Raw genomic sequence first — 12973 nt, forward strand, 5'->3', positions numbered from 1 at the left:
CGATGGTAACACGATATCATCGATGTACATCAACGATCCTCCTAACGATCTTCGTGCTACCAACCTTAATTTTCTCTATAACTTACGTAACGAAGACACGCATTACATGTTACGTCGTGATATTACGGAGCACGTGGGAGATCTAGATATCGATGTTTAGTGATCTTGTTTTTTATTTTTAAGTATTTGTGTGTTTTATGTTTTAAGTAAATGTATGTTTTAATTAATTGTATTTTTAAGTATTTGTGTGTTATAAGTATTTAGTTGTATTATGTTTTTAAGTTTAATAAAAGTTTAAGGTTTGTTTTGTAAATATTTTGAATTGGTAAATTGGCAAAAAAAAAACATGACTATAGCATGTAGTTTGGTAAAAATTGGTTAATTTTTGGTAAAAAAAGACTTGGACACTTGTCGGCTTTTAATTGACTGATTTGTTGCTAAAACTTACCAATTTACCACAAGTGTGGCACTACACCCTTGCCCTAAGGCTATGTGGAGTGAGGCAACCCCAGCCCCGTCGCCGCCCCTTTGCCGCCGGCGGGCGGCAATTGCCCAAAAACTTGCCTGCCGATCAATTTTTGCCGCCCCCTTTGGTTATGTTTTCAAAATTTTGTGCCGTTAAAACGACTAGTTTTTGTTTAAATTTTTTTTTCTACTTTAACCATTTTCCATACATTTTTCATTATAAATACCCTTCTTTACTTCTTATTTTATACATACTTCTCTTCTTCTTTCACTTTTCTTTCTACAATATATAAAAATCATTCAAATGGCAAGAGTTTGGACCCGGTCCGAAGAAATAAGTTTGACACGAGCTTGGGTCGAGGTGTCAAACGACCCGTTGTCGGATAACTTTCAAAGGAACAAAACGTTCTGGATGAAAGTAACCACACTTTTTCTCGAATATGAAAACCAACCATCGACATATCGAGATTCCGATGCGGTGTCCGCTAAATGGCGCCGCGCGCACAAGCATTAACGTATTCAATATGATGTTCAACCGTGTGAACGAAGGTCACAACGATGGACACGATGCAATGGTTGCAAGGGCTTTGACTGAGTACAATACGGTATCTCGACACAACGGTTTTCAATACTTGGAGGAGTGAGAATTGATCCGAAACAATCCGAGACTTAGAGATAATTAGTCGTTTAGTTGTCTTGTGTGATGTTTGGAATAAGTTTTAGTTGTATTGTTTGTTTTTTTATTTGAAATAAAGTGTTGAAAAGTGTTTTTATATTTTAGTATATGTTTTTTATTACATATAAATTTATAAAAAATAAAAAAATAAAATAATAATAATAATAAAATAAGGGAGAGGGCTTCTTTTGAAGGAAACCTCTGCTCCCCCTCTAATAAACTTACAAAAGAATTATTTCAAGGGATCAAAAAAAAAAAGAAAGCAAGAAAAAACAAGGGTGGAAACCTTGATAAAAAGAAAGCAAAACCTGTCTCATGAACATTCTCTCCACTCTCTTCAATTTCTTTTAATCTTGGGGGACCCATATATATCTTTCCCTTTCATTCATTATTATATATCTTCTCCATCCGGCAAACACACTCTCTCTCACTCTCAATTCTCACTTCCCCCCACATTTCCTTCCATTCCCAACATGTCTGACACCCTCCCCGACCTTTCCTCTTGGCTCCCGTCCGACTTCCTCTCCGGCGACTTTGACCACATCAAACCACCCCACGTCCCCAACCGCCACCACCACCATTTTCCGTACGACTTTGCTTCCTCATCTTCTACTGAGTCAGAAAGCGACGACGATGAACTCACTGGGTTGACTCTCCGTTTCACTCGCTCCGTTTCCCTTCAAGAACGTCTCCATAACACTTTCCCTTTTCAGGTACTTACCATTTTTTTCTTTTCGTCTTTTTCTTGTTCTGAAACATTTTTTACTATTTTTAGTATACTTTTTTTTTTCCATCTTTCTAATATAATTATATATATTATTTTAAAATAGAAGAAAATGGGTTTCTCTGGCTCTTGCCCAACGACGCCGTTTCCGTTAGACAACGAGTGGGAACAGGTACACGCTGCGGCAGAACGAGTAGCCAGAATGAAAATGCAAATAATGAACACTACCTCAAACGACGACGTTTTGGCTAACAGAGTTGATATTGTACCTCCACGTCACCTGGGACCCACCCAAACCCACCACCACCACTGCCATCATCTCGACTGTTCCATCTGGAGGTCTGAAAATGAAGACCATCTCCGGCTGCTACACTTTCGTAACAGGGTTTCTCTCAACGGCGGTGGGTATTTACCCACCGGCCGGCCGGTGGGTTTCCGGCAGTCTGCATGGCCAACACTCCGTGTTGAAACCCCCCGACGTCATCAAAACGCTCCTGTCAAGAAAGAATGTGCCGGTACCGGAGTCTTTCTTCCCCGGAGCTACTCTCCTAACCCACCTGAAATTAAGAAAAAAACAGGTAAATATTTTATTTCAATACTTTTTCTTTTATACTCACATTTTACTTCTCATTTTTATCCTGTATTTGTCTTTGTTTTTTTTTTACAAAAATTTATTTCTGATTTTTTTTTTCAAAATTCGAATTTGGATTCCGATGATGTTTTTTAGGACCCATTTCTGTCCTTTTCATTTTCTATTTTCATATTAATATCATTATTAACTTAGTCTTTTCAATAAATCCATATTTGTAATATATCCTTGAACTACTTTAATCAATTATTACTATACTATTATAGTTTGACTTTATAGCTGCTAAATCTATGATTGTGTTTTATTAGTATAGTATTATTTTAATAATTTATATTAGGGAAAATGATTTATGATGTTAGATGATGTTGTTCTTCCAAACTCACTTAAAATCAATTTCTACCCATGTTAAAAAGCCCCCATGATTTTAATGTTTGTGAGACTAACATCATCCTACCAAAATAAACCTTTATATTATTGATTTATTAACAGGAGGAGGAGGATGTCATTTTCCAGCAAATAGAGTGATGAACAAAAACATGAACATGATGGGGCCCCCTCAACCAACAAACATCCAGCAGTATCCTTGCTCTCAGTATCATCATCCACCCCACTACAATATCACACGTGACGAGCTTGAAGAGCTTGTAATGGCAAGAAGAACTGCAATGATGTTAGCCCAACAACGCCGGATTTGCACCAGCCGTGTGGCCCCACCTGAACCACAAATGGGCCAACACCACCCTGAAGCCCTTCTCCCTCAAGAATGGACATATTAGTCTCCGTTTTTCCATCAATCAAGAAACATAGGTTACAAAAAACATTATCACAAGTAGGGATCTGAAGAGTAGTATTACCAGTATTATTATTACTATTAGTAGGAGTTGTTACTATAAATGAAGAAAAATAAAGGTAGGTTTTGTTTAATGTAGGAATTTGGGGAAAAAAAGGCTTTTGTTGGGGGTTTGTTTTTGTAAGAAAGGAGAAAGTGTAAGGGGGTTAGTAGTGATAGAATAAAATGATGGTCTTGAGAAGTGTGGGGGCTATTTGTTTGTTTTTTTTCTTAAAAAAGTGAAAGGGGGTAATTTTGGGATATGAAATGACTGGAAAATGGTCTCTTTTGTTCATTTCAAAATTTTAATAAAAGGGAGCCAAAGTTTGATTTTGAATGAATTTGGCTGGTTTGCTTGCTTCCCTCTGATCTTTTTGTCAGTCTCTTTTCTTTTTCCCTTCTCATATGCTTCTGAATTGTCCTTTACAACTTTCCCTTTTATTATTTATAATTTTGTTTATGCATAAAGTGTAATTTGAAATCTGCAAGTAGTGTATATATAAATATTATACTAATGTTATAATTAATATTTATATACAAAGTGTAATCTGGTATATATAAGTGAATTTAAACTGTGGTGAGTGAGTTTGAAATGACTATGATTAGATGTTTGGTTAGGAATGTTACTATTTATTGTTTGAAAAAGGTTTGGTTACAACGTCATATAAAATAAAATCATTTGTTGGAGTGCGCTCCCATGCCTCCGTTTGGTAAGGTGGAGATATTTTACGTGTTGTTTTGGTGTTGTTGCATTGAAGACTGTTTCAAACTCGTTTCGTTATACTACTTCATAGCCTAGGTTGTATTCTTTTATTTTTAAATTTTGGGCAAATATCTACTCCCTATTAATTTATGTGCAAAAGGATTCCCATTTTTGATCGTTATACGATACGGATAATGACTTTCAAATTTTAATAATCACTTATCAAACTTGCAAGGTTTCCAAATTTAACCGAACAAGCCAAAGCATATTTTTGAAATGGCAAAAGCATAGAAACCTTATAAATTTGACTAGCAACTTCGACAACCTCTATGAGCTATATCCCTCTTGAAAACTACTTTAAATTTTATTTAGACCCAACGCTTTCTTTTGCAGCTGCGTACAAACACACAAATCAGAAATTTATTTATTCATTTCTCTGCAGAATAATGGTGAAGTAACAGTCAAGAAGTTTGGAATGTCTAAATCCTAAACTTATACAAAAACCGACTCTAAATTCTAGACAAATACATGGTTCTCGTTCAAATTAAAAATATTAAAGTTAAATAATTAAAATAATCATTTTTTTAGTGTAAATCGTTGTGTATTATGAAAATCTTCGTGAATCGGTGTATATACGTGCCATCTATATTTGGGAATCGATTTTATCATGATCTAATGGTCAAATCCTTTCTTATTTGTTTTATATTAATAAATGTTCTACAATAATCGTCACTATATATAGTTATACAACCTAGATGTTATTGGTAGCTTTAACATTAAGATTGTAATGGTGTAAACCAAAAGAACACCAATCCATTGAATTCGATTTTCGTTTTGGTTTGTTTTATTTTATTTTTTTGATTTTTTTTTCGGTTTTTGCTTCACTTTTAAATGCCAACACTCTTATGCTCCACTAAAATATTTATTTAGCAGTTTTAAACTACCTTCCCCTAAATTACATCAAACATTACAAGACCGGTTCAACTATAATATGGAGTTAAGCATGTGATTTGGGCCTCCAAAACCTAGAGGCCCCCAATTTTTTTGTAGCATGTGGGTTTTTAGTTTTGTATACATCATTAATATCAAATTAGTGGCTGGAAAAAAAAAACCCCGCCTAATAAGAAAAAAAAATAGGATACGCAGAAGTCAAAATGCAGCCTTATTCATCTTTATAAAAACTGAAAAGCCTGCGATTATGACGGTAACGTTTGAGACTCGTGATTATAGTGAAATCGAAGGGCTTGCAACCCTTTTTATGATTGAAGTTTTTGCTATAAAGTTAGATACAACTGCAAAGTAGTGATTAAAAGGAGAGGCTTCAAAGTTCACCAATTCCTGTAAACTATTTATGTAAATCTGAATCAGCAGCGCTGCGACGACACCATTATTAACCACCAACGGCAGCGGCACACTGGTATCAAGGTAGGCCCCCAAAGTTGATCTCGTTTAAGGCCACCGAAAAGCTTGAGCAGGAACTGAATATTGGATTGAACTAATTGTATTTTCCTTTGTTGTAAAATTATAACTGTAATCATTTTGGTAATTTGAGTCATATGCTCATGTAATGTGGCTCGAGGTGGTGGCGGCTGCGACGATTGATGGCGGCGGCGATGGTAACGATGGTGGGGCGACAATGGTGGCGAATGTATAAGTAATTGATGTTAAAGGAGATGAGTATTTTAGTTCAATTCCTTAATCTAGATTTCAAAAAAGAGGTTACTTTTATGTATATAATAAAAAAGTAACCTCTTTTTTGAATCCTTAATCTAGTACGATCCGACTAATCCATATGTCCCAATTCCATTTTTTATGGATCAGCCTAAATTAACTTCACATCTATAGTAAAAGAAGGATTCAAAATTTTATGAGATGCTAACTGTAAGGTGAGGCGGTATGTTTATTAACTTTGTGCTAACTACTAACAATACCCTCGGATTTCTTTTTTTTTTTTTTTTTTTTACTTTTTGATTTCAGCTCATATATTAATGATAGAGCTTTATATTGGTTGATTTATACCATTATATATTTGCTTATCAGGTTACATGGGTTGCGTCATGGGTTAGCGGTTGTGGGTTAGGGTTAAACTTTCTGATATGAAACTTTTAGTGGGTTGGGTTAGGGTCAGAGTTTTTCAACCCAGCAACCCGAACCCGGACCCACTGACCGCCCTAGCGTTATTTTCCTAATTTCCCTCTTCTAGAGATATACTGAATTTGATAAATTTGGGCCAACGATGTTACCAGGCCATTTAATAGATTGATCTTTTCGAGTTGCTGAGGTATTTGGGCTTTGAATGTTACAGCTTACAAGTGTTCTGTTCTTTTGGATTAAAATAGCCCAGTTTATGCTTTTATATACGTATGAATATACCTATGGAACTTGCAATCTCTGTGTTCGTATGGCTGATGACAAATTATTTTGGGAGAATACCACCATGTCTCATAACTTTGGATATATCGACAATGGTATATAATACATAAATATTGCAGACGGCCAGCTGGGCCCAACTTTGATACCATATATGTTTTATATAAGGACACTACCAAAATGTTGCCAATCACATGGAGAACCAACCAAGGAGCACCGTTGACCGGAATCGGAGAGTAATATTGTTTCCGTTGCCATTTCAAGGCCATATAAACCCCATGCTTCAGCTAGCTAACATACTCTACTCCCAAGGCTTCAGTATTACTATCCTTCATACCAACTTCAATGCACCAAATACTTGCAATTATCCTCATTTCACTTTTAAAGCAATCCTTGATAACGATCCACATGACGAACGCTATTCTAATTTACCGTCACAAGGCTTTGGTGCCTTTTCTCGGATTTTTGTGTTCAATCAATACGGTGCGGATGCATTACGTGAAGAGCTAAAACAAATGTTAGTGTTGGGAAAAGATGAACCCCCAGTGTCATGTTTGATCACTGATGGAATTTGGTACTTTACGCAATCTGTTGCTGATAGCTTTAACCTCCCACGGCTTGTTTTGAGAACAAGTAGCTTGTTTTGTTTCCTTGTTTATGCTTCAATACCTATTTTTGATAATCGCGGGTACTACAAACTTGACAGCACCCGTACGTTTGCCCACAAATTACATATAATTACAAGAAACTATACATCTCTTTTAACTTTTAAATGAAAAACTTTTTCGTGATACTTTTTTTTTTGATTACATGGATTCAAGACCTGGAAGATCAAGTGGCAGAGTTCCCTGTGCTAAAAGTGAAAGATATATTGAAGTTGGGTATCAGGAGCAAGAATGATGCCGGAGGGGAGTTGATGGGTAATATGGTTAAACAAACAAAAGCATCTGCAGGAATCATCTGGAACTCTTTTAAGGAACTCGAAGGACTTGAGTTCGAAAGGGTTTCTCATGACTTCCAAGTACCAAGTTTCGTGTTACCGTTCCCCAAGCATTTCACATCATCGTCGAGCAGCTTACTAGAACACGATCGGACCTTTTTTCCATGGTTAGACCAACAACCACCCAATTCTGTGCTCTATGTTAGTTTTGGTAGTGCTGGTCAAGTAGAGGAGAAAGATTTTTTGGAGATAGCTCATGGGTTGGTCGATAGCAAGCAGTCATTTTTATGGGTGGTTCGGCCTGATTTTGTTAAGGGCTCTTCAACATGGCTTGAAACTTTGCCTGATGATCAGTTCCTAGGTGAAAAAGGTCGAATTGTGAAATGGGTACCTCAGCAAGAAGTGTTGGCTCATAAAGCAATTGGGGCTTTTCTGACTCATAGTGGATGGAACTCAACACTGGAGAGCGTTTGTGAAGGCGTTGCAATGATTTGCTCGCCTTTTTGGGGAGATCAACCGTTGAATGCGAGATGCATGAGTGATGTGTGGAAAGTTGGGGTGTGTTTGGAGAATGGGTGGCAAAGAGAAGAGATAACAAGTGCAATAACAAGAGTAATGGTGGATGAAGGTGGGGAAGGCATTCAAGAGAGGGCAAGAGTTCTAAAACAAAAGCTAGATGTTTCTCTAATAAAGGGTGGCTCTTCATTCAAATCATTGGAGTCTCTTGTTGATTATATTTCATCCTTCCATGTTAATAAAAATTGATACATGATTTTATTCCTTGAAAAATGATATATAATTTAGTATGTGAAAAATCATGTTTTTAGCTTAATACTTAGAACAACATATCTACCAATATAGCTAATTAAAAAGGGATTATAGCATTCTGTATGCAATACATGACACAATCTTTAAGCTAGCCTTAGATACAACATACTTTTACAATAACAAAACAAAACATGGGAGACATATCTAACAGCAATGTCCTAACAAACAAAACACTTACAACGTTAAAAGCTAATTTCTTATACACATGGGATGATAAGTATCTAAAAATGTATTAAAATTTTCTAAACTGATGAAGCAGAACTAGACTTCAACCATCTATATGGAGGCCACATATATCTGGATGTATAATATAGTAAATTTTTAGAATTTGAAAACATATGATGGTTCAATCTAATATTCGATATTTACTCGTAGTACTGTACGTATTATTTTAATGAAGTAGTGGATTATGCTTTCAATACTAATAAGATAATCTGACATTATTGCCTTGTATACTCTATCAAATGCAATTTCTTCCAATGGATTTAGATTTATAAACAATTAGACACAAGGAAGATGCTCAAAGATGGTGGTTATCGTGACACTGACTAAAAATAAAATAAATATATAAAACGTTTTACATGATAATGATATGGGTCCAACTGGCCAAGACTCTTGACCATATTAATATATATACACTGACATATAATATGTACATATTTGCTACAAACATACAAACACATCGGCCAAAGTTACCCATGGAGATCCAAACGGCCGGGAGCACCATGTGCCGGAACCGGAGAGTAATATTGTTACCTTGGCCATTTCAAGGTCACTTAAACCCAATGCCTCAGCTTGCTAACATACTCTATCTACTCCAAAGGCTTTGGTATCACTATCCTTCATACAAATTTCAATGCACCCAAAACCTCGAATTACCCTCACTTCACTTTCAGATCCGTCCTCGACAATGATCAGTCACTAGACATGCGTACGTACTTTTGTTCAATCTTTTTTCTTCAAGCAAAATTGTGCAGATGCTTCATGTGACGAATTGGAGCCGCTGCTACAATCAGGAAAAGACGAGCCCATTTCGTGTTTGATCACTGACGCGGTCTGGCACTCTGCACAATCGGTTGCCGATAGCCTTAATCTCCCAAGGCTTGTTTTGAGGACTAGTAGCTTTTTCTCGATGGTTGTTTATGGTTTAATAGCAACACTTGATGATCGTGGTTTATTCAAACTTGACAACAACGGTAATACATCTATTTAACTTTAACCCGTAACCCATTATGCGTATCCAACTTAGATCCTTCGTATATCCATATAAGTTGCCATATCATTAGCCTTTACTATTGAAGTTGACTCTATTTCCAAATACTTTTCATATTGTTACAAAAGAACTCTTTTCCTTTTACAGATTATGATGATAATCTCATTCGTAAAAAGAAGCTTATGTAACTTTTTTTTCAACTTTGATGGGATTAAGAATTGGAAGAGCAAGTGGCAGAGTGTCCTGTACTAAAAGTGAAAGACATCTTTAAAATGGGAATTAAAGTCAAGGACGGCCCGGTCATGCAAATGATGAAACTTATGATGGAACAAACAAAAGCATCATCAGGAATTATATGGAACTCTTTCAAGGAACTTGAAGAATCCGAGGTTGAAACGGTTCTTCTAGACTTTTCAGTACGAAATTTTCTGATACCATTCCCCAAGCATTTTACAGCGTCGTCAAGCAGCCTACTAGAGCCGGATCGAACCTTTTTCCCATGGTTAGACCAACAACCATCCAATTCTGTACTGTATGTTAGTTTTGGTAGCCTTAGTCACCTAGAGGAAAAAGATTTCTTGGAAATAGCTCATGGGTTGGTCGATAGCAAGCATTCGTTCTCATGGGTGGTCCGGGTTGATACTCCCGAACTTGTTAATGGCTCAAAATGGCTAGAATCATTGCCTGATGGGTTCTTAGGTGAAAAGGGCCGAGTAGTAAAATGGGCCCCTCAACAAGAAGTGCTAGCTCATAAATCAATTGGAGCATTTTGGACTCATAATGGATGGAACTCGACAATGGAGAGCATTTGTGAAGGTGTTCCTATGATTTGTTCGCCTATTAGGGTGACCAACCACTTTCTGCAAGATACGTGAGTGACCTTTTAAAGGTGGGGGTGTATTTGGAGAATGAGTTGCAAAGACAAGAGATATCAAGTGCAATAAGAAGAGTAATGGTGGACGAAGAAGGCGCAGAGATTAGGGAGAGGGCAAAAGTTTTGAAACAAAAGTTGGATGTTTCTTTAGATACGGGTGGTTGTTCGTATGAATCATTGGAGTCTCTTGTCGGTTATATATCTTCGTTATGACTGCATTGAGTCAGCCTGTTTCCTATAAGAATGATTGTGTGTTTAGATGATTTTTATTGTATTCTTTGTTTTGATAAATGAACAAATTATATTAACAAAATATCTGACATAACCCTTGTGTATTTACAATCCATATACCGGTGTATCTTTGTGAGTACCAGATAAAAGGAGCTACCTATGTGAGCATGAAGTTTAGCCGCTTCAAGAAGTTGGGACTTGGCTTTGACATGTTTATGAAGGATAGGGATATAGGCTAGTAAAACGTATGTCAAGATAGAACTACTATGTGTGTAAACTTTTGTGTACATTATCTTCGTGTATTCAATAGAGTTCCCATGGTTCAATCGTTACGAAACCATGAAATTCGAATATTCGGAATGTGTAATGTACTAATGTGAAATTCAATTGTTACGACATTTAATTTATGCAAAAGTTTGAATGTTTGAGATGGTTTTTAGTTAATCATGGATTACACTAAAATAGGGGAGGATTGTTGGATATTTTAGTGTAATTGGATTAAATTGTTTGATCAATAACATCATAAGAATACATCAAATAGGATTGGTGGTGCGGAGTGCACGTCTATTTGAATTTATTATGACCTTAGGGGCGAAAGGTACGGGGGTCCGGGGGTCCGGGGGCAGCGCCCCTAGGAGGGGGTCCAAGGGGCAGAGCCCCTGGCTGGGGTCGAGCTGATTTTGGCGACTTACGAAACATGCATAAATAACTGCCGATTAGGCAGTTTATGGGCTATGCGTTTTATAAATATCAAATATATACAACCCGTATCACATTTCCTGATAAATCTCTCTTCTTCTTTCTCTGGTTCTTTTCTCTCAAATATATACACACAGAAACTTCTTAATCTTTGATTGTATCCGATTGAATAGTTTGGGTGAACCGCCAAATTGATTCAATCTGAAAGCGTTTACGTGCCTTCAAAGATTGATCACATCCGGTTATCTGTTCGTTTATAGTGAAATTTCCCAACACCAGAGGCGGATCCAGAGATTTCAGTTGGGGTGGGGGCAAATAATATAACTTACTTGAACATCAAAAGAGCTATGAGCATCTACAAACAACAACAACAACGATTGCAAAAATGATCCAAACTATAGCAATAACAGCTGCAAAACAGGGTCCAAACAACACCACAATGGCTTAAAAACAGCTTCCCAATACTGCAACAATAACAACTACAGTTAGCTCCCAAACAGCACTAAAACAAATGCCATAAAACACCTAAACACCGCTAAACAGGTACCCAAAGACATTAGGAAATAGTTCCTGGTAGTACCAAAATAACTGCAAAACATAAGAAAAATAAAAACAACAAAAGAACTGCAAACTTAGCAACAACAACAAAAAAAAAGCAATAAAACAGAATGTAGGCAACAAAAAATAGCCAAAAAGGCAAAAACAATGTTTCTTTCATTAAACCAAGAAAAATAAATTAGAACTTCCTACAATGCGTTATCTAACTTGTGGAATCGAGCCATTACATCTTCAATCTTAACCAAGTTAGCTTCGTACAAGCTATTGCTATTGATAGAAACAAATCAAGAATGTAGTCATAGAGATTCATAATACCTCATAACAAACTCATAGAATTATACGAGTACAATTTATTTCAATAATTGCAACTTCTCAAGTACTCAGGGTACACAATTTTAACAAAGTAATATGAATATTAAGATTTACAAATTGTAAGTTTAATTTGGATTTCGGCTTACCTTGTTCGTATTTAGTATAATACTAGATTTTAAACTCGTGTCCAACACTGGACATGAGGCTTATGACATTATTAAAATTAGATATTAATACATGTAACTCATAAAAGCTTATAAGTTCAAAGTTAAAAATATATGTAGAATTTATGTGTTTAATTCAAATGTCAAAAATGTTAAGATAATAGAAAGAAAACCAATGTAAAAAAATAATATTGGAAGCATATACCCTTATTCGGCAGTTGAAAGACTTTTTTATAGACGAAATTTATTGTAATGTTTTTTCTCTTCTCATCTTTGTCACATATTAACACTTTAGAGCCCCTTCTCGACTTAACTCGAGATACTGCGATGTACAATTATTCTTGTGTGAAAGCTGGACTTTGTAGATAGAAACTAATTTTAATAACATTGTAAAATAATTATTTTAGTTATTTGTTTTTTATTAATTAAATAAAATTATGTAAAAAACTAAATGGTGACATCATCGAGAGTCAATTTGATGAAATCGAGCGATATAATTGGTTAAAAAGTCATAAATTCAACTGTCTCTATTAATATTAAAATATTACAATTAGTCAATTACTATTAAGATCTTGATATATTTACATTAAATTTAATTTATTATTAATTATATATATATATATATGATAGAACATATCATTGGATATATATTAGTTATTATTTTATTGGATAAATATTAGATATTATTCTATCGGATATATATTAGATATTATTATTTATTTATTATATCGAAATTATTGGTAAAAAGTGTAAATTTGTGATGAAAAACAAAAAAAGTGTAAATTAAAGTCAAAATTG

The 12973-nt window shown here is 35.5% G+C and overlaps 2 protein-coding genes and 1 pseudogene across 3 annotated transcripts; all 3 read left to right on the forward strand.

Moving 5' to 3' along the window:
* The first annotated feature begins 1558 nt into the window (after positions 1 to 1558).
* LOC122605549 lies at positions 1559 to 3643 on the forward strand. Of its 2 annotated transcripts, none has more exons than XM_043778507.1 (3): positions 1559 to 1854; positions 1972 to 2443; positions 2944 to 3643. In XM_043778507.1, the coding sequence occupies exons 1-3, from the start codon at positions 1615 to 1617 to the stop codon at positions 3228 to 3230; spliced, it is 999 nt and encodes a 332-aa protein (XP_043634442.1). In that variant the 5' UTR covers positions 1559 to 1614; the 3' UTR covers positions 3231 to 3643. The 2 variants fall into 2 exon arrangements, with proteins under 2 accessions (XP_043634442.1, XP_043634443.1); XM_043778508.1 differs by having other exon boundaries at positions 1975 to 2443.
* A 2907-nt stretch (positions 3644 to 6550) lies between these two features.
* LOC122604902 (UDP-glycosyltransferase 76G1-like) lies at positions 6551 to 8061 on the forward strand. Its single transcript, XM_043777760.1, has 2 exons — positions 6551 to 7067; positions 7178 to 8061. Exons 1-2 carry the CDS (start codon positions 6551 to 6553, stop codon positions 8059 to 8061), a joined length of 1401 nt encoding a protein of 466 aa, XP_043633695.1.
* A 761-nt stretch (positions 8062 to 8822) lies between these two features.
* On the forward strand, positions 8823 to 10424 carry LOC122606213 (annotated as a pseudogene).
* Positions 10425 to 12973: the final 2549 nt, after the last annotated feature.

Source organism: Erigeron canadensis, chromosome 6 (assembly GCF_010389155.1).
Source record: "Erigeron canadensis isolate Cc75 chromosome 6, C_canadensis_v1, whole genome shotgun sequence".
Taxonomy (NCBI): domain Eukaryota; kingdom Viridiplantae; phylum Streptophyta; class Magnoliopsida; order Asterales; family Asteraceae; genus Erigeron; species Erigeron canadensis.